This window comes from Lontra canadensis, unplaced genomic scaffold, assembly GCF_010015895.1.
Source record: "Lontra canadensis isolate GAN:19392208 unplaced genomic scaffold, GSC_riverotter_1.0 scaffold11, whole genome shotgun sequence".
Classification (NCBI taxonomy): Eukaryota; Metazoa; Chordata; class Mammalia; order Carnivora; family Mustelidae; genus Lontra; species Lontra canadensis.
In genome coordinates this window covers 25,348,154-25,367,539 of record NW_022631005.1, presented here as the reverse complement: position 1 = coordinate 25,367,539, position 19,386 = coordinate 25,348,154, and the positions used below count along the sequence as shown (strand labels likewise).

Genomic DNA, 19,386 nt, shown 5'->3' with positions numbered 1-19,386 from the left:
GAACTCCATGAACCAGTTCACAGTGCCGTGGTCTATGCTGTCATGCCATCCCCCTTAGTAACAGCTCCGAGTCCAGGGTTACTGTGCCACCCGGGCTTAAAATGCACATGGATTGCACTGAAGATCATCATGAATCAGGTGCCTGGGTGGCTCAGTTGGTTAAGGGTCTGCCTTCGGTTCAGGTTATGATCCCAGTGTCCTGGGATCAAGTCCCACATCGGGCTCCATGGTCAGCAGGATGCGTGCTTCTCCCTCTACCCCACTCGTGTTCTCCCTTGTTTGCTCTCTCTCAAATAAATAAGTAAAACTTAAAAATAAATCGCCATGAATCTGAGGAGTTAGATAGGGTCTTCCCACCGTGCATCACTTTCAGAAGGTTAGGCTGGGTCCTCATGTGTCTAAATAATCCAGTGTATTCCTAGCATCTCTGCTAGGAATATGTGAGGCCCTCTGGAGTCTTCTGTTTTCAGCTGCTGTGAATCCACTTCCGAGGTGTCTCAACCACACACAGCAAAGGGTTTCTGTCTGTTGGCCACCAAACTCACTCAGGTTCTCAACGAGTCCAGTCCCCTCATGATGAGAGTCGTGTGACGTGGAGGACCGCAGTGGACTTGCCTTGCTCATTGGGGTCCCCATCATTGAGTGGAGAAGGCTGGAAGGGAAACCTGCTCTGTGTCGCCCTTCTCAGCAGGTCACAGCATGGCCTCCTTCGGGAAGGAGGGAGACGCAGGGGCCATAGGAAGTCATCAGTATCATCACCTTTGTTTTCCTGATGAGGCAGGAGGCGCCCTCACAGCCACTACCTGCAGAGCCTGGGAGGCATTCCCTTTGGTCTTTTCTGTTTTCTTTTGCTCACTAAAAGTAGTACAAGCACAAATTAAAAAAAAAAAATGCAAGCAATACAAAAGTGCCGTCCTGGATGCCGCTCTGGCCTGATTTCCGCAGCTGCACCCCGTCATTGTAAGGGACCTGGCAGAGCCAGAGCCACCCGCCACTCCAGGCCCACCCGCAGCGCTCCACGAGATGAGACCAGGGGGCAGGGGGCCTGAAACACTTCCTATGCGGGTGCGGGTTCTGGGAGCCCAGGGCCCTGAGCTTATAAATCCACTCCTCATCCACACAGACCAAAACCAAGAAACATGAGGACAAAGAAGATATTCTAGAAGGACATTCACTGGGAAGGGAATCTCTCTACCACTCCAGACTCCGTTCCCCTCTCAGTGACCCCCATGCCAACCAGACAGATTCTTGTAGGAGCATATGCATCTTCATAAGCACCTTTCCAGCCTCTCCCCCGTCCCGTGCTTGGCACGCATGGAAACACACTCCACCATCCTTCACCCGGCTTCTTTCAGCCCTCAGGATGTGCTGAAGAGGTTTCCATGTCAGTACATGGAGATCTGTTACATTTATGAGTATTGTGTTTAAACAGCTAGTGAAATACAGCTTTTAGATTACTTCAGAGCTCTTGCTTCTACTCTAACACTGCTGCTGTGATGTCCTGCGTGGGTTTCTTTGGACCCCGTGTGTCCCCGTATGTCTGTAGGGTGAGTTCCTACCGTGGAATTCAGAGCCCAGGATCCTGAGCAGCTCTGAGCACTCCTGAGGGCGCGCCCGCCCAGAAACAGTGAAGCAGGCCTGGCTCTTCAGGTCTCCCGCAGGGTTGTTGCCTTCTGCGACTGGGGCAGCCTGACTAGGATTCCAGATCCAGGGTGTGAACAAAGCGAGCTCCCCGTGCGGCTAGTGCAGGAGTTCCCACTGCTGGTGCCTGCTCAGGGTACAGCGGGAACAAAAGCCTGGGGTTGCAGGGTGGAGAGCTCCCCGCTCTTTCCAGGCCCTCTCCAGTCCCGCTCCGTCAGCACGCTCATCACCCCACCTGCCCCTTCACTGAGCCACACGGGTGGCTTCCTGGCCCACCCAGGTCTTCCTGCGTTCCCTCTAGAGCCTGAAAGTCACTAGCTCTCCCCCACACTGGGCACCCCTGCAGCTGCTGGGCCACGGGCACCTCTCTCTGCCAGGTTCCTTCACCTCCTGTCACATGTCCTCAGGCTGGTTCCCTAGTGGAATTAGCGCAGCCTTAAGACTGTTTTCAACTCAGGAGCTCTGAGCCCCCACCAAGGCCCTGACCCTGGGGCGGGGTAGGGCCCCACCCGCCCTGCCTGCGGACCCCTCCACGTCACTAGTCAAAGCTAGCGCTTGGCCAACAGTGTCCCCCTGGGTATCTGCCACGTTAGGTAGACATTGAAAACACCTTTGGATTTAGAGCTAAGAACAGAACGGCTGGTGAAGTTGGGCCTGGAGATGGACCTTCAGGGATGGAGGCTTCGAATAGCGGGACTGAAGGTGCCAGTAAAGAAAAGTCACCATCCCCAGTGGGCATGGTGCTGTACACATGCTGTGTGTTACTGTCACCCACGAGCCCTGTGTGGACGATACTATTGCCCCCTTTGTGGATGAGGCAGACATGTTCCTGACCAAGGAACTCCTCCCAGAGGAACCCATTCCCACCAAGCCTGTCCAGCTCCCACCTCCTGGCCTTCACCGCTCTCTCCACGGGCTGCCTCTCCTTGTCTGGGCCGCTGGGCAGGCCAGGATCCCCGCCTGAGTCCTTGCTCCCTGGACTGACAGGTTCCTTGTCATTGTAGGACTTCTGCCATGGGCAGGTGATGTGGCCGCCCCTGAGCGCCCTGCAGGTGAAGCTTGCTGACCCCGGCCAGTCCTGCAAGCAAGTGTGCCAGGAGAACCAGCTCATCTGCGAGCCTTCTTTCTTCCAGCACCTCAACAAGGACAAGGACTTGCTCAAGTAAGTGCTGGGGGTCATCAGGGCCAGGCCAGCCTCCATCTCGCCTCTGGGTCATGTCGGAGTTAGGCTGAGAGGGACGAGCCTTAGGGAGCAGGTTGCAGCATGGTCCCCCCACCCCGCCCACTGCTGCACTCCCCCAGAAAGCTAGACCAGCAGTTTTGTTGTTTGGTGGATGAGGTCACCTGGCACGCTGACAGATTTAGAGTTCGAACGCGGGTGTTATATTTGCAAAACTAAGGCCGGTGTTTGGAATCATAGATTGTGGAAAAGGTTCGGTGTGTTCATGTTATACCCGGGAACCGCGGGAGTGCAGATGGGCTCAGAAGCACAACCCCGGGAGTGCGAAAGCAATGAAAAGTAAGGGTTGGGGGCTGGCACTGAACTGCCCACAGCAAGTCCCCTCACCACCTTCCCCCTCCCGCGGCCCCTGTCCCCTCTTGCACTTGATTCCAGCACCGTTGGCACATGGAGCACGGCAGGGGCACAGCAGGCCTAACTGTGCTGGGTTCCACAGCAGGGAGGCGGGGTGGCATGGGAAACACAGGCCAGAGCGGCACCCAGACCCAGACGGGGCTTTCCGGGTGGCTGGAGTGCTTCCCCCTGTGCCTGCATTACTTGGTGCGATCCCATTCCTTTCCCTTGGCATTTGCAGACCCCAGATTTCTATGTGAGGTGTCTTCTGGCCTCTGATTCGTGACCCCTCTGAGTACTAAGTCTGTGTTCCCCGTTTTCATTACACCCACCCTGGGCCTCATCTGACTTAATCACTGAGCCCTCAAAAAGCTCTGGTGAAGAGAATTGCTGTCCCAACCCTAAATGCTCAGCAGAGCAGTGGTACCGTCCAGTCCTGAAGTGGAGATTTAAGAAATGGACTGTGCTCGCTGCTCGTGGCCTGCCTTTCTCCAGTGCTGGTTTCATGCCTCGTTGCAGTGGTCAGTCATCTATGGTCATCTGTGCACAGATGGCTGAGCTAGCCTCGTCCTGGCCATATGTCGTCTTATTCTCAAGCATGGTACAAAACCCTTGTTCCAGAGAGAGCATGGCCTCTCACATCTCACCTGCGGGAAAGCACCTCTGAATAGAGGTGTGGAGGATGCTGGGTTTTCCCCTTCTTTTTATGTGAAGACCGAGCTCGGAGGCCACCTTGATTCCACTATTAAAACAAAGGCTGGAAGAGAGTCAGTATGGCGCTCTCCTCTGTCACCACAGAAACTTTGTGAAAGGGGGTAGTGGTCTGCTACATAAGGAAAGATGGTTCTAGAAGCTTCCTTCTCCATAGCACATATCCTGAATTCTGGTATGCCGGGAGGAGCTTCCTACTGGCTCCTTTGGCTACCTTCTGTAGCAAGGTAGCTTTTTGAGAACCCTGAGTATCTCTCTCTCTCTCTCTCTCTCTCTATGGAAGTCTGGATTTGCTGGAGGTAGATTAGGGGGACAGTGCACAGACAGCTGTCTCCGTGCAGTTCCCATCTCCACCTCTGGAGAAGGAGAGATGAGAAGCTGCATCCTGGGAATGGAAGCCAAATGGAACTCCTCTACTGCACGGCCCTTCCTTCCCAGCCAGGCAGGTGTCAGGGCTCCTGCCCGGGTCAGAGGCTCAGGACCTGGCTCAGATAGCACAGGGTCCCACACAGCCGGCCTGTCTCCGGAGCAAAGGTCTAGGTCCAGTGCAGGGATAGAAAGGGGAGCCAGTGGGTTAATTTCCTCTGTTCCATCCATCTTCTCCCCTGTAAGATTGGGGCAGCCCGTATGATGGTGAGAGAACGTACAGCTGGTGCTCAAGACAGCAGAACGGCCCCTTCGTCCAGAGAGCCTTGGGCCGTGGAGCAGGATTAAGGCTGCCAGGCTGAGACCAGAAAAGCCAGGCTCCTCCCCAGGCCTCCCTCTCCACCTCCTCATACTCTTCAGAGCCCATTGAGGGCAGAGGGCCTCACGGAGCTGTTCCGTGGCTAAGCCCTGTGCATGGGACTGCTTCCCAGCCCTCTCCCAAACCCCACTGTAGTCCTGTGGGTTTTCTCCCAAGGAGGCAGCACTGAACGCTAATTCCGTAATAAAGCTGTCTGAGACTAATTCCCTGAATGTAAGAGGCCTGTTGAACACCTTGTTCCTGCATTTGTAAATACCGATAATGCTGTAAAGCCCCAGCTATCTGGCGGTCTGTTGAGGGCCTGCTCCATATGAAGCAGTCCTGACTCATCCATATTCGTGGCCAGTTAGCAAAGTGAGTGGCTCCTACAAGCCCACGCTACTCTCTCTTTTCCACCTTGGGGCCGGGTTCTCAGCTTAAGCTCCTTTTAGTCTTTGGTGCCCATGACCTTGAAGAACGACTGAAGAACCTTGAAGAACGACTGAAGAACCTTGAAGAACTGTCTATCCCTACTGTGTAGTAGGAATTAATATCACATAGGTCAGGCCCTTTGGAGTTTCCTGTGCTGTCATCTCGAATCAGGGGCAGTGAGGCAGCTGGTCGTGGAGCTCCCGTTCACACCGGGCACAGTGTAAGTGCTGGGGGGTGCCCCGGACTCTCATGCCCAGAACGTGCATGATTCAGGCACAGACCAGGGGGCGGGGGTCCAGAGGCAGAGGCCTGGGGAAAAGCCAGAGTCCAAGCTGGGGTGGCCCCATCCGGAGGACCTTGGCTCCGTAAGTAGGGACATGTGTCACTGTGACACCTTATTTATAATTTTGCTACCTTTTCAAGTTACAACTTCTAAAATATTAAATGATCGAGTTGGGCATTTCTTTTTGAAGTTGGGGAATTCTAAACCATGAAGTCTAGACCGTGAACACTTTGGCACCTGAGTCAGAGAGGTCATGAGTGAATTTGGGGGACTTGGTGGATTCAGGATAGGAACAAGCAGGGCAGGGGCTGAGGGAGGGGAGGAGCTCAGGGGCAGGGAGGAGGGGAGTGTAACCAGTAGGTGGGGTCCTGCTGGCATCCCTTCATCCTGTGTCCGTCTGTCTCAGGAAGGACGAGTTGTTTCTACCTCTCAGGACGCAGGCAGCCGCATGGGAAGGTGGTCAAGAGCTGTAAATGCGAACCCAGGGCTGCTGGGCCTCAGAAGCCCCCTCCCATCCTGTGCGAGGCCAGCTGCGGGGAGGTCAGCACCTTTGGGCCCTACAGAAAGGAAGCAGCAGTGTGCTTGGGGTCTCTGAGTGGAGTGAGAGTGTGTGTGGCCAAGTGTGTGTGTGAGAAAGACAGACATCACAACAGGGAAGCAGAGGCAATACCCTGTGCGCTCTGAAAAGGGAAGAGATTCACCAGTGGGGAGAGGGGAGGCTGGTTTCCAGACACACTCCAGCAATGGGGGAAAATCCCCTCAGCTCTCTGACTCTGGCCCGAGGATGGTAGAGTGCTCCTCCTGCCTGCCTGGGGCTGTGGAACAGGGACTGGCACGCTCATCAGAGGGAGCGCCCCCTGGGGGCCTGGTGGTGCGATGGCCTCCACAAGTGTCTGGAGCCGTCTAAGCCCATGGCCATCCCCTGAACGTTCAGTGAGCTGCCCCGTGACAGGTCACCTGTCGTGCTGGGGACTGTGCCCTTTGTGGTGGTCTCCAGATATCATCCGTAGGCAGGCTTCTTCCACGGCGGCCTCAGCTGAGATGTGTTCACGGACATGTGCACATGTGTGCTCACTCCCGGGAGCACGTGCTTAGAGGCTGTGTGGGTGACCCGGGGCAGGAGCCGGAGGGTTTCCGCATGGCTCCCATTAGACCCCCGCCTTGGGGTCTGAGAGTTGGAGAGCTTTCCACACCTCTGGTTAGCAGTGCACGAGGCACCTGGCTTGAGTTAAGACAGAGCAGCTACTCTAATTCACCTAAACAAATAAATAACCTAAGCCTCTGTATTCTAAAGCTCTGCTCCATATGGAATCCTGTAGTGCACAGCTGAGTTCTGGAGACCCCTTTCTGTGGGTAGGCCAGCGGGGGTATCCTGCAGAGGACCTGGTAGCCCCAAATCTCTGACTCATTTTTTTTTTAAGTAAATCCATAAATCCGCACTTCCTGCCCTTGTTTTCATGGTCTGTGACCTTCCTGGCCTGGGTGCCTACGTCTCCCAGCTTGCACACCACGGCCAGAGGAGTTAGGGCAGTTGGAGAGGTCGTAGAGCTCCCTGGTGACAAGGAGCTGCCTACGGTGGGATCCTCACCCTGTTAGCAAGAGTGGAGATCTCAGGGAACAAAATGGAGATGGTTGGCACATTCATGGCACGGGGCAAGGGAGGGAGGTGGCAGAGCCCATCCCGTGTCTGCCCAGCCAGGGTGACCACGATGACGATGATGATGGTGGCAGAGCCACACTCTGCCAAGTGCTCTAGGAGCACTGATTTCTGCACCTCCTCCCTGAGTTGAGGATTCTCTGTCCCCACTGTACTTAAGGGGAAACTGAGGCAAAGGGAGGCTCATAGAGATGAAGTCGGGACTCAAACTCAGGACTGCGTGGCCCCCATACACTCTCTTCTTTGAACTGGTCCCACCTGGCATTTGGGACGCTGTGCTGGACACCTGCTGAGGCATTCTTGCTCTCGGGGCCATGGCGTGGCTGGGACCAGTGTACCCAAGGCCAGAGGAGAAAGGAGGTGGCTCTTGTTTGAGATCACATGCCGGTGCTGTTGGTTACCCCCAGCCCCGCAGGCAGTGGCCCCAGTTTCAGGAAGTAAAGCCACCACGGTCTGGGTCTCAGCTGTGGGAAGAAGATGGCAGGAGGAGCAGGAGTGCAGGTTTGCAGTCAGGTCTTGGATTCCCAGTCCTGCGTCCGGCCGGGCAGTCCTGAAGCCTCAGACACGTAACTGTCAAGAAGGGGGAGGGAGGGAGCCTGCTATGGCCATGGACCAAGGTGACTGCAGAGGTCCAGTGACTTGATGCCCTGGGACCCCCACCATCCGCCAGGAGAGCATCTGATGGGAGACTAAGGCCGTGTCACATGAATCCTTTTAAACCACCAATAAAAATATGAAGCAGAGTTCTTCAGAATATTTAAATAATGCCTGTCTTTGCCCCACTCTCACCCCTCTGAGAGAACCATTGTTAAGGCTTGAGGGGGTAGCCCTCTCGAGTTTCGAAGTGCATACACGTACGGGTTGGTCCCCCACATCTCCTCCTGTCACTTGCCTTCCTCGAGGACAGCTCTCCGCGCTGGTTCTTGCATTTCTGCCTAATTCTTTCTCACGGGCTGCGGGGACCTCCGAAAGCACAGACGCGCTGCAAACCCTTCAGCCCTTCCTTCCCCACTGGGTGAGTATTCGGGTTATTTCCATCTTGTCTCCCTTACAGCACTGCTTCGGTCGGCAGCCTTGAACACACATTCCCGCACACATACCTTTCTCAAGCCTGGACTCCTGGTGGGAGAGCATTGCTCCGTCAGAGGGTGACTACCATTTCCTTTTTATGACAGGTGACCCCAGTGTGCTCCCCACACCGCAGGAGGCAGGCCAGAGAAGCCAGTGACAAGACTGTTCCTGCCTCTCCAACACTCATGCCTTTCTCTTCCTTTTCAGGTACGAGGTGATCTGCCAAAGCTCGGAGCTGACCAAGGACATCCTGGTGCCCTCCTTCGACCCCAAGAACAGGCACTGTGTGTTTCAAGGTGACCTCCTGCTGTTCAGCTGTGCGGGCGCCCACCCCCGGCACCAGAGGGTCTGCCCCTGCCGGGACTTCATCAAGGGCCAGGTGGCTCTCTGTAAAGACTGTCTATAGCGGCCCCTGGCTCGGCCCCGCACTCACTCTGCCGGGGGCAGACAGGGGCTCCAACCCCAACGGGACAGGGCCGGGGGGCAGACATCATGTCATTCAGGGACTCTCCCCAGAGCCTGAACTTTATGCTGGGAGGTTTCAATTTGGTATTGCTCCTTCTGTGGCCCGAGCACCAACAGCGGAATCCTCGCCGAAACAGAAGGAGCAGACGTCAGGGCAGGAGCCTGGCTTCTCCTTGGCACAACTTCCTTTTTATTTCTCGAGGAGACTGTCACTGCAGCTGTTCCAAGGCAGAAAGAGAGTCTCAAGATTCGTTGAAAACAGAACCAGAGGAGGAATGGAGCTTGTCGGAAAGAACTTTCTAAGGCAACATTCCTAAACCCGTTAACTTATTTATTTGGGAGGGAGGGAGGGGGAACAGGGAGGGCAAAGAGGGACTGATCATACGTCTTGTTTCTCTGATTCCCACTGTTTACTGTCCACCTTCACTGTATTATTACTCCCGTCTGCTTCCAAAAGGAAGCAGGAGGGAGACAGGGTGCACTGTGGGGCTGGTGGCTCACTGGAGGGCAGCTGCGGGGACCTAGCTCCTCAAAGTGGATCGTAGCAGAACAAAAGAAAGTCTTGTGTATGCTTGACAGATGGCAGCTAGAGGACAGGCACCTCCTGGGCATGGGGGGAACAGACCCGTGTTGTCCTGAGAGCCCAGCCAGGGACCAAAGATGGGGCCGTTTTGCAGTGAAAGCTCCTTTCCTCAACCCTCCCCCTCCTAGCCCCGTCACACGCATGCACGTGCGCCCACCTTGGCCCCACACCTTTCCTTTAGGAAAGAAAAACAGGATTGGGGAATTGATATTTGCTGGTTGGTGGTGAATCCACCCTCTCTCCAGTGCCACTGGAAGGAGGAAAGTAGAAGCATGGGTCACGCTTGTTTACTCCAAGCGGGTGATCCGAGCTGGGGTGTGGACAGGCGTGAAGCTGGCCCCTTAGAACCAGTCACGCCACCCCAGCTGTGCTCCAGACAGGTGGGCTTGTGTTCTATTCCTTCTCGTGTCTCCTGTCACCAGAGTTGCAGGAAGGAGGCTCTCCGTGGCCCTGATGTTGGCAGGGGGAGCAGGGGCAGGCCGGCTGAATGTGGTGTGTGGTCCTGGCAATCGCCTGTGGGTGACAGTGCATGGGTGTGTGTCTCGCATGGGGCTGGAGTCTGATGCTGGTTCTTACTTGAGGCTCGAGTATTCGGGGGTGGGAGGGGTGGCATCCTGAGTTGGCAGGTTGGCCCAGTCAGACTCACTGGATGTCCCCTGCTAACCCCGGAGTTCCCCACTGTCCACCATGATGGGAGCTTCCTGCCCCCCCACCGGCCCTGCTTCAGTGCTCTGGCTGGAAGTGCGCATGTTTCCTGTGAAGCCCCTGGCATCTCCAGGCTGGTAACGGTGAGCCCTCTTCTCCTCCTCGCAGAACATCCCAGTCATGAGCTGTGGTCTGAGCCCCCCAGCCCTCCCTGGTGGCTGAGTGCCTTGGTCACCTAGCACCATGCTCCGCCCCTGCACCCTCGCTGCCGGCACCCTGGCTGCCATCCGGGACAGCCAGCCCACCCTCCGCCCCACAGGACAGGCTGGCAGGGCTCACGGTTGGGTGGGCCTTCAGGAAGGGAGCTAGATCAGGAATCCTGCCTCTTGCAGACCACGGGGCCTGTGGAGCCTTTAGGTATGGGAAGTCAGACTGTTCCTGCTTCTCCATTCTTCCGTGGTGCGTAAATAGTATCAAGTGCACAGCCAGCCTTTTTTTTTCCCCTTAGACTCTCGGTTGGTCCGAATGTCCCCTCTAACACCTGACAGTGAAGGGGGTGAGGAGCAGCAGCTTTCAGGTGGCGCCTGAGCACATGTGACAGGGAGAGCTCCGATAGGGAGACCTCTGCCCTGAGCGGTGCTGGGGCCCCTCCGGAACTCACCGAGAGCACCCTCTGCCTGAGCCCAGCAGCAAAGGGCGTGTGAGTTGAGGGAATCTTGGTGATCCGGGGGTGTGTGTGTGTGTGTGTGTGTGTGTGTGTGTGTGTGTATGTAATGTTCCTGCAAGTTTTGCAAGGGCAATTCCTGCTGCAGGAAAACAACTGTCTTCTGTGTTGTTAGGAACTGCTTTTCCCTATGAATGGGCCTCTGGGTTTCTTGTGGCAATTCCGTTGAGCTCCCAGGGCTACAATCCCTGGGCCAGGGCCGCCCTCTGCTGGGCTCTTCTGGGAGCTTCCAGAGGTGAGGCGGTCATGCAGGCGTTGGGCCAGCAGGGGGAGCCTGCGGGCCGAGACTGGATTTCTCTCGCTGGGCCGGATTAACCAACCCGTTTTGCAGAGCTGTTTCAGTAAGCCTGGGGACTCAGAAAGCCAGGAAGCTGGGAAGCAACGTTCTGAGAGAGCTGCCACGCCGGCATGGTGTTCTGGAAGCAGCGGGGATTGTTTGTGGCTATCCTGTTTGCTGAGCTCAGGGCCTCTCAACCTCCCTATTACTTTCCTCTCCATCAGGACTCAGGTGTAGCAGGCCGGCAGAGCCCTTCCCCGCGCTTGAAGATCCCTGTGGCACCCCCCACTCCTACAGTCCAGTAGTGGCCAGAAGGACCTGGAGTTCCGCAGGTGGAGCTGGTGCTCCGGGGGCAAACCTGCACTCCAGGTGTCTGGGGCTTTAGAGGTAGAGGCAGTGACACCCAAATGTATTCAGCTCCCAGGCCACCACCCCCAGGGGCCTAGGTCTGATCAGTGCCCTGCCCCCGCCCCCCCAAGGGGAGACTAGGGAGGAGGCCTGTGCCTCTCAGGACACCTGGGAGCCTCTGGTGGTGTTGCTACCAGAATTCTGTTGCTGAACAGAATCCTAAACCAGGATCCTTGTCTTCCTATGTCATAAGCATACCTTGCCAGTTTTTGTCCATTTTCTTTTCCTTAGTAAAATTTGGTTCCCCGCCCCCCGCCACTGTGATCTTACCGAATTCTTAAACATGAGGGAAATATATCTAATTTATTAAAAGAGAGAAAGCTTTCCTTTGAACCTTAAACATTTTTGGGAGTGAAAACTCCGGAAAGGGGAAGCACACTTCTTTTAATGCCAGTAAACACCTCCTTTATTTCATGTAAGTAATTTGATTTGCACATGTACAAATGGAGAAACTTTTTGCATTTTTGCTTGGACTGGGTTTTGGTCACTGCTTTAGTTTGCTTCTGTGTGTGTGTTTGCTTTATGTTGATATTTATTGTTTCTCTGATGTGCCTTTTCACTTTTCTTTGGGGTTGGTTTTTAGAATCTTGGTACCATTTAAGATAGGACACATCCTTGTGTCACCGAGGATGCTCAGGCTGGGCACCAGAAATACCCTCCCAGCCCCCTAGGCCACAGCCTCTGTGCTCCTGCACCCCCATGAGGCAATGAGAACCCCCAAGAGAAGGTCTGGCTTCCTCCCGGGCTGCTGGCCACATCTTTGGATCTGAGGAGAGCTGGTCGCCAACAGGCTGTGCTCCCTGCAACTCAGGCACCCTGGTGATGTGTGGCTGCGGCAGGAGACCAGTCCTACCTGTGAGGTGGCACTGGGAAAAAGCAGTCCCCACTTGATGTGATTATCATAAGGGGGGGAAGAACATGCAACCCTTTCTGTTTCCTCAGGGAACACGGGGTTTATTTGAGTAAAGGTGATAAAATTGTATGCTGTGTACAGGTGGGTTTGTGCTTTTGAGACCAAGGCAGGCCACCCAATTTCTCCAAGTTGGTGTACCTACATTGTGTATATAATTGGGACAAATACCACCTTTTCCCATGTCCCCAAAATCTTTGGTTTTAAAAAAAAAAAGTCTATTTTGTTAACGACAGGCTCGGTTGTATTACCATCCCAAGCCTGGATTTCTTTATTTATTTTAAAATATTTTAATTTCCACATTGGCTTCATTCTAATCCCATCCATCCCTGTAGGGCTGCAGAGCATCTCCGTGGGAAGAGAGGGATGGACAGAAGGAGATTCAGACTTCTTTGGGGAGGTGGGGATTTCCTACCTGGAAAGCTGAGGGTGAGTTCTTTCATTCCTGTTGGCTTCAGCAAAAACTGGAAGCTTAGGTTTTTCTAGCAAAAGGCCAAATTAGCTGTATAGTCTCAGATGCAGAAACAAGTTACCCGCGCTTTCTTAGCACTTAGGGTTTTTGTGAGGATTCAGTGTTTAGCCGTGTCTGGCACATAGTAAGCCCTCATAAATGTTAAATATTGTTATTATTAGCATTTCATAAAATTTGAGAAATCAAGAGCTAAGTTATACCTCCATGAAAATACTCCTCCAAGTTGATGGAATGTTGTAGGAATTTCTGGTTTGAGATGTCCAAGTCCCGTGCCCATCCTGCTGGTTGAAATGTTACTGTATCCCCGAGTGCACTGACTGATTTGCAAATATGCCTGACTTCAGCCCCAGAGGGAACTAGGCTGTAAGAATGTGTAAACTGGAGACGAAAAGGGTGACCCAGTGTTGGGCCTCACCCCACTGATGTCTTCTGGACCATGCTAGGGTTCTTCTTTGTAGAACTTTTTGAATTTAGAATTAAAGTAAGTTCTCGGACAGATTATACCCCTTAAATCAGTTAACTATATTCCTCTGAAATGAAGTAATAAAGACTTCCTGTGTTTTATTTAAGGAGAAAGGAATGACCAGTTGAACTTTGTCATTCCCTAGGAAGTCCCTTTGCTGTTCCCTGCTGGCCGGGACAGCCCTTCCACAGTCCGACCCACAGGGATCAGACCCTGGGCTGGTTAGCGGTCGTGTGTCTGTTTGGCCCCGTTCCCCGAGAAGACCCGCCTCTCCCCCAACCCGGCTCGGCCAGCCTGGGGACCCCAAAATGGTCTGACCACTCAGGTGGAGCTATGGTGGGCAGGGAGGTTGGGGGATACAGAGTGTCTTCAGAACCGCTCCCAAGAGGCTGCTCAGTGATGTTTTCCCAGATCACCTAAATACCAGTTTGCCTTTTGTTTTATGGGGGGTTTTGCGGCTTTCTTCCCTGTCGTAGAGTTTTATCTTCTATCTCGGCACTATTCTGGATAGACTGCAGTTGGGAGTACGGATGAATTTGCTGGGGTCCAGGGTCCTTCTAAGTTCCTTTGTGTTCTTTAGGGGAATCGGCAGTCTTCTATGTTTGTGGGAATAAGATTGGAATTCTCCTTCTTCAGAGCTTCGTTCCGTCTAACCCCAGATTCTGTGACGCTTTAGGACCACCCCCCACCCCAGCAGCTGGTGAGGCATGGCAGAGGGCAGCTGTGTGCTCCTATGGTGGGGGGGGGCCCATGTCGGGAGACAGGCGGGCAACGCCACAGGCCTCGAAAGCCTTGCTGGGAACAGCAGGACGGGACCTTAGTGGGGGCCGCTACCTCCGCCAAAGACAAGATGGAGCAGACCTGGGAAGCACGTTGCTCACTGTCATACCCAAGTATTCACAGGACAAGAGCAGAATGATCGATGCCAAAGGAGAAGGTGCCATCCTTTCTATTGTAGTTGCTGTCCCAACCTTGATGTCCTTAAGCTAACAGCCGTTTGCGTGTGTGTCTTCAAAGAGCTCCTGGTACAACCGTTTTCTGCTGTTCACTTCCGGGGTTACGTAGTGCAGGATTCTGCAAGTAAGGTGTCGCTGTCCACATGTACTGTACCTGCATAGAGAACACTGCTTTGTTTTCCAGTGTTGTAGAGAATACTAGGGAGAACTTTATTTTTCAATAAACTTTTGTTGTGTGACAGGTGGCAGTGGTTTTTGGGGGTCTGGGCTGGGTGCAGGGTCAAACTGAGGACAAACCCAGCGGCCTCCTCCAATGCCGGCATCCACTGATGACGGCCACCATTCGCAGACACCCTGCAGGAAACACTGAAGAGAAGGTACGTGGCAGGAGTGGGGAGGGAACGGTTTTACCCCCGAGGAGTCTTTCCCTTAGGTGGCATCCACTGAGACTCGTTTCAGAGCCGCTCCCCCGGTCCTGCATTCACCTACAGGGAACGGAATTGGAGAGAGGACTGGACGGCTTTTCTTACGGGGAGGGGGGAGTGCAAAGAGATACCGTGGAAAGAAGGAAGGTCATGTCCATGCCCACACCAAGGGCTTGTCTGAAATCATGCTGGCGAGTGATGGCCGGCCTCTCGGAAGCCAGCAGAACTCTTGGCTACTGCCTGGAACGCAGACACCATGCAGCTCCCGTCATGCCTCTGTGGGGCACAAGTCCCCACACGTGCCAGTCAAAACCGGAGTGCTTATGTTTAAGGGGTACTCCATCACAGCTTCCTCTCCTGAAGCTTCCACAGCATATGCCAACACAGTGAGAAAAGAAATCTTTCGAATCTTGCATTTCCCAGACCTGCTCGTACAGTCAACTCTTTTTTCCACGTGACCTATTAATATCCCAGGCAACACTCCTCAAAATGCCTTCCAAGGAACCACGTGGGGCGTGTCAGATTGAATCAAGGTCAGTGACGCCGCAGAATGAACCACCTCCCCTCAGTGAGCCAGAGACAGCCCCCAAGCACACCACCAACTCACCGTGCAGCCCCCCCCCCCCCCACCTCGCAGGGCGCACAGCGCCCCTCGGGACGGCCCTTCGGGGTCTCCCCCCTCACCGCCGAGGGACCCTGTCCACAGCCTCCTCCATCCACAACAGAAAACCCGCCCGGGACAGTGAGAACGCTTCAAGATAACCTCCCCGTACCATACAAAACAGGTAAAGGTCTTTATTGGTCGGACACTGTCGCCTGGACAAGCAGCAGCTCCAGAGGTACAGAATGTTGTGTGCTGGGGGAACATCGTTACAGTCTACACCTAACATTACATTAACAGAGAACATCTTGTTCCTTACAGAGGGGCGAGCCATCTCTAACAGACTGTAATGTACCATTACCACTTAACACAGCATATAGATATATGCATATATGGATAGATTATATAATTATTTATTACAAATAAACTGTCATTTCACATCTCTCAAAAATGGATCCTGTTTTTACATGTAGGTTCAGGTTCTGAATGTACAAGACAGGGTCATGTGCTTAGTTCAACCATGCAAAGCTCATATGTGGGTCATGAAGTACTTTAAAAATAGAATGGTCTCCTTTTGGACAAATCTGTTTAGAGTCAGGATTAGTAAAACAGTATGAAACTAATGAAATACCTTGATAGAAATGAGGAAGTGATCTGTACTGATGGTTCTGGGCATGTCAAGGGGCGAGGGACTAAAGGGACAGTCTTCTCTTAGAATCTGCCAGGAGACACGAGACTCTGGACCGGGAGGGGCTACCAGAGGTCCAGAGGAGGTGGGTCTGGTCACTTGCTATCCATTTCAGGCTTAGAGCACCGCAGAGGAACTTTCTGCCAAGTAAAGATCTTACCTTACCCACAAGAACCTTTTTTACTGCAGAGAATAGAAAAAGGTCAGTTCTCGCTGGAGGAGGGGGTGGAGCCTGTCCCCCCTCCTGTGCGCATTGTCCTAACACAGTTGATGGGGGCAGTGGAGCAAGGGGGAGCGGTGCCGACTGACCTGCTGGGCAGATCTTGTTCCCATGAACACAAACTTGCCAAGAAAGAAACTGGATGTTCAATGAAATATTGGCACCATCTGCCTGTGTAGAAACCTTGTTGTCCTGACGGTCTTGGTGTGGACGCAGAGCTGCCGGCCCAGGCCCTGCTGGCCACCGTCACTCGAACATCTCATAGTGGCGGGTCTGCCTCACCCTGGGCACCATGTCGATGAGGAGTCTGTAGAACGGAAACACCAAGGTCACCCCCTTGCGGGTTTGGGGAAGGAAGCAGGCGGCTTTTTAGAAATTCTCATTTCTATACCATAAAATTCAACCTTTTCAAGTAAACAGTTCAGTGCATTTTAGTATGCCCAAAGGTGGTAACCACCATCTAATTCCAGAACCCTTCTGTCACCCAAAGAAGAAACCCCATGCTTCCCTGCAGTCATTTCCCAGGCCCCCTGCAACCTGCTGATCTACTGCTAGTCTCCCTGCTCTGGCCTCTCCTGGGTACGTCCTCTCCATGGAAACACCTAACCCATGGCCTTTTCTGACCGGCTGCTCGCAGGTTCCGTATTTTCAATGGTTCCGTATTTTCAAGGTTCATCCACGCTGTGGCCTGAAGCAATGCTTCATTCTTCTCAGGGCTTGAGGACTACGCTGTGATACAGCTCTACTACAGTGATCCGTTTAACAGACTTCTGGGTTGTGCCGACTCTTTGGCTACCATCAGTAACGTTGCTGGGATCATTCACGCAGGAGTCCTTACGGGACGCGTGTTTCCCTTTCCCTGGAGTAGACCCCAAAGAGTGACACCTGCTGGGTCAAACGGGAACTCCAGCATTGAACAGGGCGTGTGGGACGACTCTGCTGTCTCCAATGCAGCCGTTCCATGGTCCGTTCCCACCAGCCCTATCCTGGCCAACCCTGATGGTCCGTCGTCTTTATTACAGCTGTCCTCATGGGAGGCAGGAAGCGCCTTAACAATTAAAAACCCAGTGCCTTTCACAAACGGTTCTCCCAAAGGCCGACTCTAGCCTGGATGCTGGAACACACAGTGATGCCTGCACAGCGCGTCCTCAGTGACAGGACTCAGGCTGGGTTTACCCCCGAGTGTGGCCCTTCTGCAGTGACACGTTCCTTTTGGAAAAAATGCTCTAAGTGGGGTCTGGCGGACTGGTGCTGCTGGGCCCTGCCCCCTGGAGCACCCCATAGGGCAGGAGGCACTTGACCTGTGAGGACACCCCACAGACGTGCCCCGCCCATGTATCACTATGACCCTCGTGAGAGAGAAAGGAAGACCACAGGAAAAGGCTGCGCGCCACGAAAATGCCAGGCCCCTGCTGGGGGCGTTTCTAGTCGTCTGAACTCACCTGGGCTCAGAGGGGTCATAGGGACAAGGCATGACAGTCAAGAGTGCCAACTCAGCCACTCGTGGCTCCTGGGGAAGCGGAGACAGAAGGAGCACTTACTTGACTCCGTAGGCAAAGATGGTGAGGCCGATCAGCACACCGATGCTGCCATCCAGGTACCAGACCGCCGCATTATGCTTGAACACCTCCGCGCTCAGAAGGATGGAGAAGCCCATCACGCCGCCCACGAGGGAGTTAAACCCTGGAGAAACAGCAAGGAGAGGCTGAGGGCAGGGCCAGGAGAACTTTCTTAGTCACCTGTGAGACACCCCGCCCCCCAATGCCAGGAGTGCCTCCGCATCCCGGGCTCCCATCCCTGCTGAGCCCACAGGGTCTGGGACAGTGTCTGTACCCAGGAGATGTTCAGATCCTCAGCGACTCAATGTCTGCAGGCCCAAGGACTGAGCCAGGATCCTCTCAACCCTGTGAAGTCCGACCATGATCCCACTTGGCCAGTGAGAGTGCGAGGTTCAGCAGAGAGGTGAAACACTATGACCGGAGGGGTCCCAGGTTGAGGGCGAGGCTGGGACTCTCCCCACACCCACATCCCTTCCCTCCAGGGCCTCCCATCAGCTGAGCATTTTCAGTGTCCAGGAGAGGAAGTGCTGAATCTAGAATTTGCGGCGGGGCAATTTGATTGCAGAAAAGGCAATCAAACAGAACTGGGGCAAACAGATACTGACCAGCCTCTCCTCCCACTTAGGGCACCACCTTTGGTCCCCACTTCATTGGACCTCTGAGTTTTCAAAAGCCACATGGGAAAGAACAGCTCAGAATGGCTGCTGGGGGCCCAGCAGGTGTCAGCCGCAGAAGGCCTCACTGCCCCTCAGCACAACCACAGCCCAGAGAGAAGCTCTGGGTCCACGCTCCTCCCCTACAACGTCCCCTCCACCGCGGTTCTGGGGCAGCCCCACCTGACCCACTCACACATGGGGGGGCTGGACGCCAAGGAGAGAGGTTTGAGATGAAGAGCAGGGGAGAGTAGGACCCAGCTGAGCAAAACCTGCGTCCAACCTCTTTCTCAGCATGCAGGGGGTGGCCTCTGGTAGGCCACTCTCCAATAAGGGGAACCAGCTGGATGGCTGGCCTCTGTCTGGGACCCTCCTCTCTTCCTTCAGTCTGTCCCCTCCGCACTCCAGCTCTCAGCTGATGCTACGACCTGGACCCACGTGGAGCACGTAGGTACAGACAATCCCACCTCACCTTCCCCCACCCCCACCCCGCCACAAACCACCATCCATGCTGCCTGCTGCCCACCCCCGTCTGCAGCTGCTGTCCCTACATACAGCTGCATGCCCCTCCCCCAGGAGAAACCTCCTCCTCCCCCGCAGCCCCAGGCCTCCTTCCTAGACCTCAGCGCACTCCCACAGCACCCCTCCCACGCCAGCACCACAGCCCTGAGGTCATCGATGGCCTAGCTGCCACCTGCCCCGGTTCATAACCTATGCTCCTCTTTGTATGGCTGGCTGCCCTCTCTTGACTCCAGCCATCCCTTCCTGGTCTCTGCTGCTGGGTCCTTCTCTCCTCTGGGGGCTCCCCTGTGCAGTGGTGGGAACTCCTCCTCCACCACCCCTGCCTCCAGCCTCCCCCTGGCTGAGTGCCTGCCCTCCCCACACCGGGGTCTCTCAACTGGCTCTTGGGCCGGGTCTTTCTGCTGAGCTGCAGCCCCACTCCCAAGCATCTCAGACTGAACGTCTTCAAAGCCAAAATCTCAATTTCTGCCCCAAAACACCTCACCCTCTCCCTACCTTCTCTGTAAATGGTGCCACCATCCACCTGCAGCGGCCAAAAATCGAAGAGCCCGTCCTTAACACCTCTCACACCCAAAATGTCACCAGTCCTAGATCTACCCCATCTGTTGAGTGATTCTTCCAGCTATTGCCTCCCCAACTCTGCCTACCTCTCACTACCACCTGATCCCGGGGCACCTGCCTCTTGACCATACCCCTGCAACAGCCTCTCAGCACCTTCCCTGC

The 19,386-nt window shown here is 54.6% G+C and overlaps 2 protein-coding genes across 3 annotated transcripts in view; one reads left to right on the top strand and one right to left on the bottom strand.

The window, feature by feature from the left end:
- The window catches only part of MGAT5 (alpha-1,6-mannosylglycoprotein 6-beta-N-acetylglucosaminyltransferase), a 340,000-nt gene extending 329,491 nt beyond the window's left edge, over positions 1-10,509 (top strand). For both annotated transcript variants that reach the window (XM_032856183.1, XM_032856182.1), the window contains 2 exons: positions 2,646-2,803; positions 8,300-10,509. In XM_032856183.1, the coding sequence (XP_032712074.1) occupies positions 2,646-2,803; positions 8,300-8,498 (357 nt within the window). In that variant the 3' untranslated portion in view covers positions 8,499-10,509. The remainder of the gene's footprint in view (positions 1-2,645; positions 2,804-8,299) is intronic.
- Positions 10,510-16,121: 5,612 nt separating this feature from the next.
- TMEM163 (transmembrane protein 163) overlaps positions 16,122-19,386 on the bottom strand; it is a 226,646-nt gene continuing 223,381 nt past the window's right edge. The window contains exons 7-8 of the mRNA XM_032856181.1: positions 17,471-17,612; positions 16,122-16,236 (exon numbers count right to left, since the gene is read on the bottom strand). Of these exons, the coding sequence (XP_032712072.1) occupies positions 16,176-16,236; positions 17,471-17,612 (203 nt within the window). The 3' untranslated portion in view covers positions 16,122-16,175. The remainder of the gene's footprint in view (positions 16,237-17,470; positions 17,613-19,386) is intronic.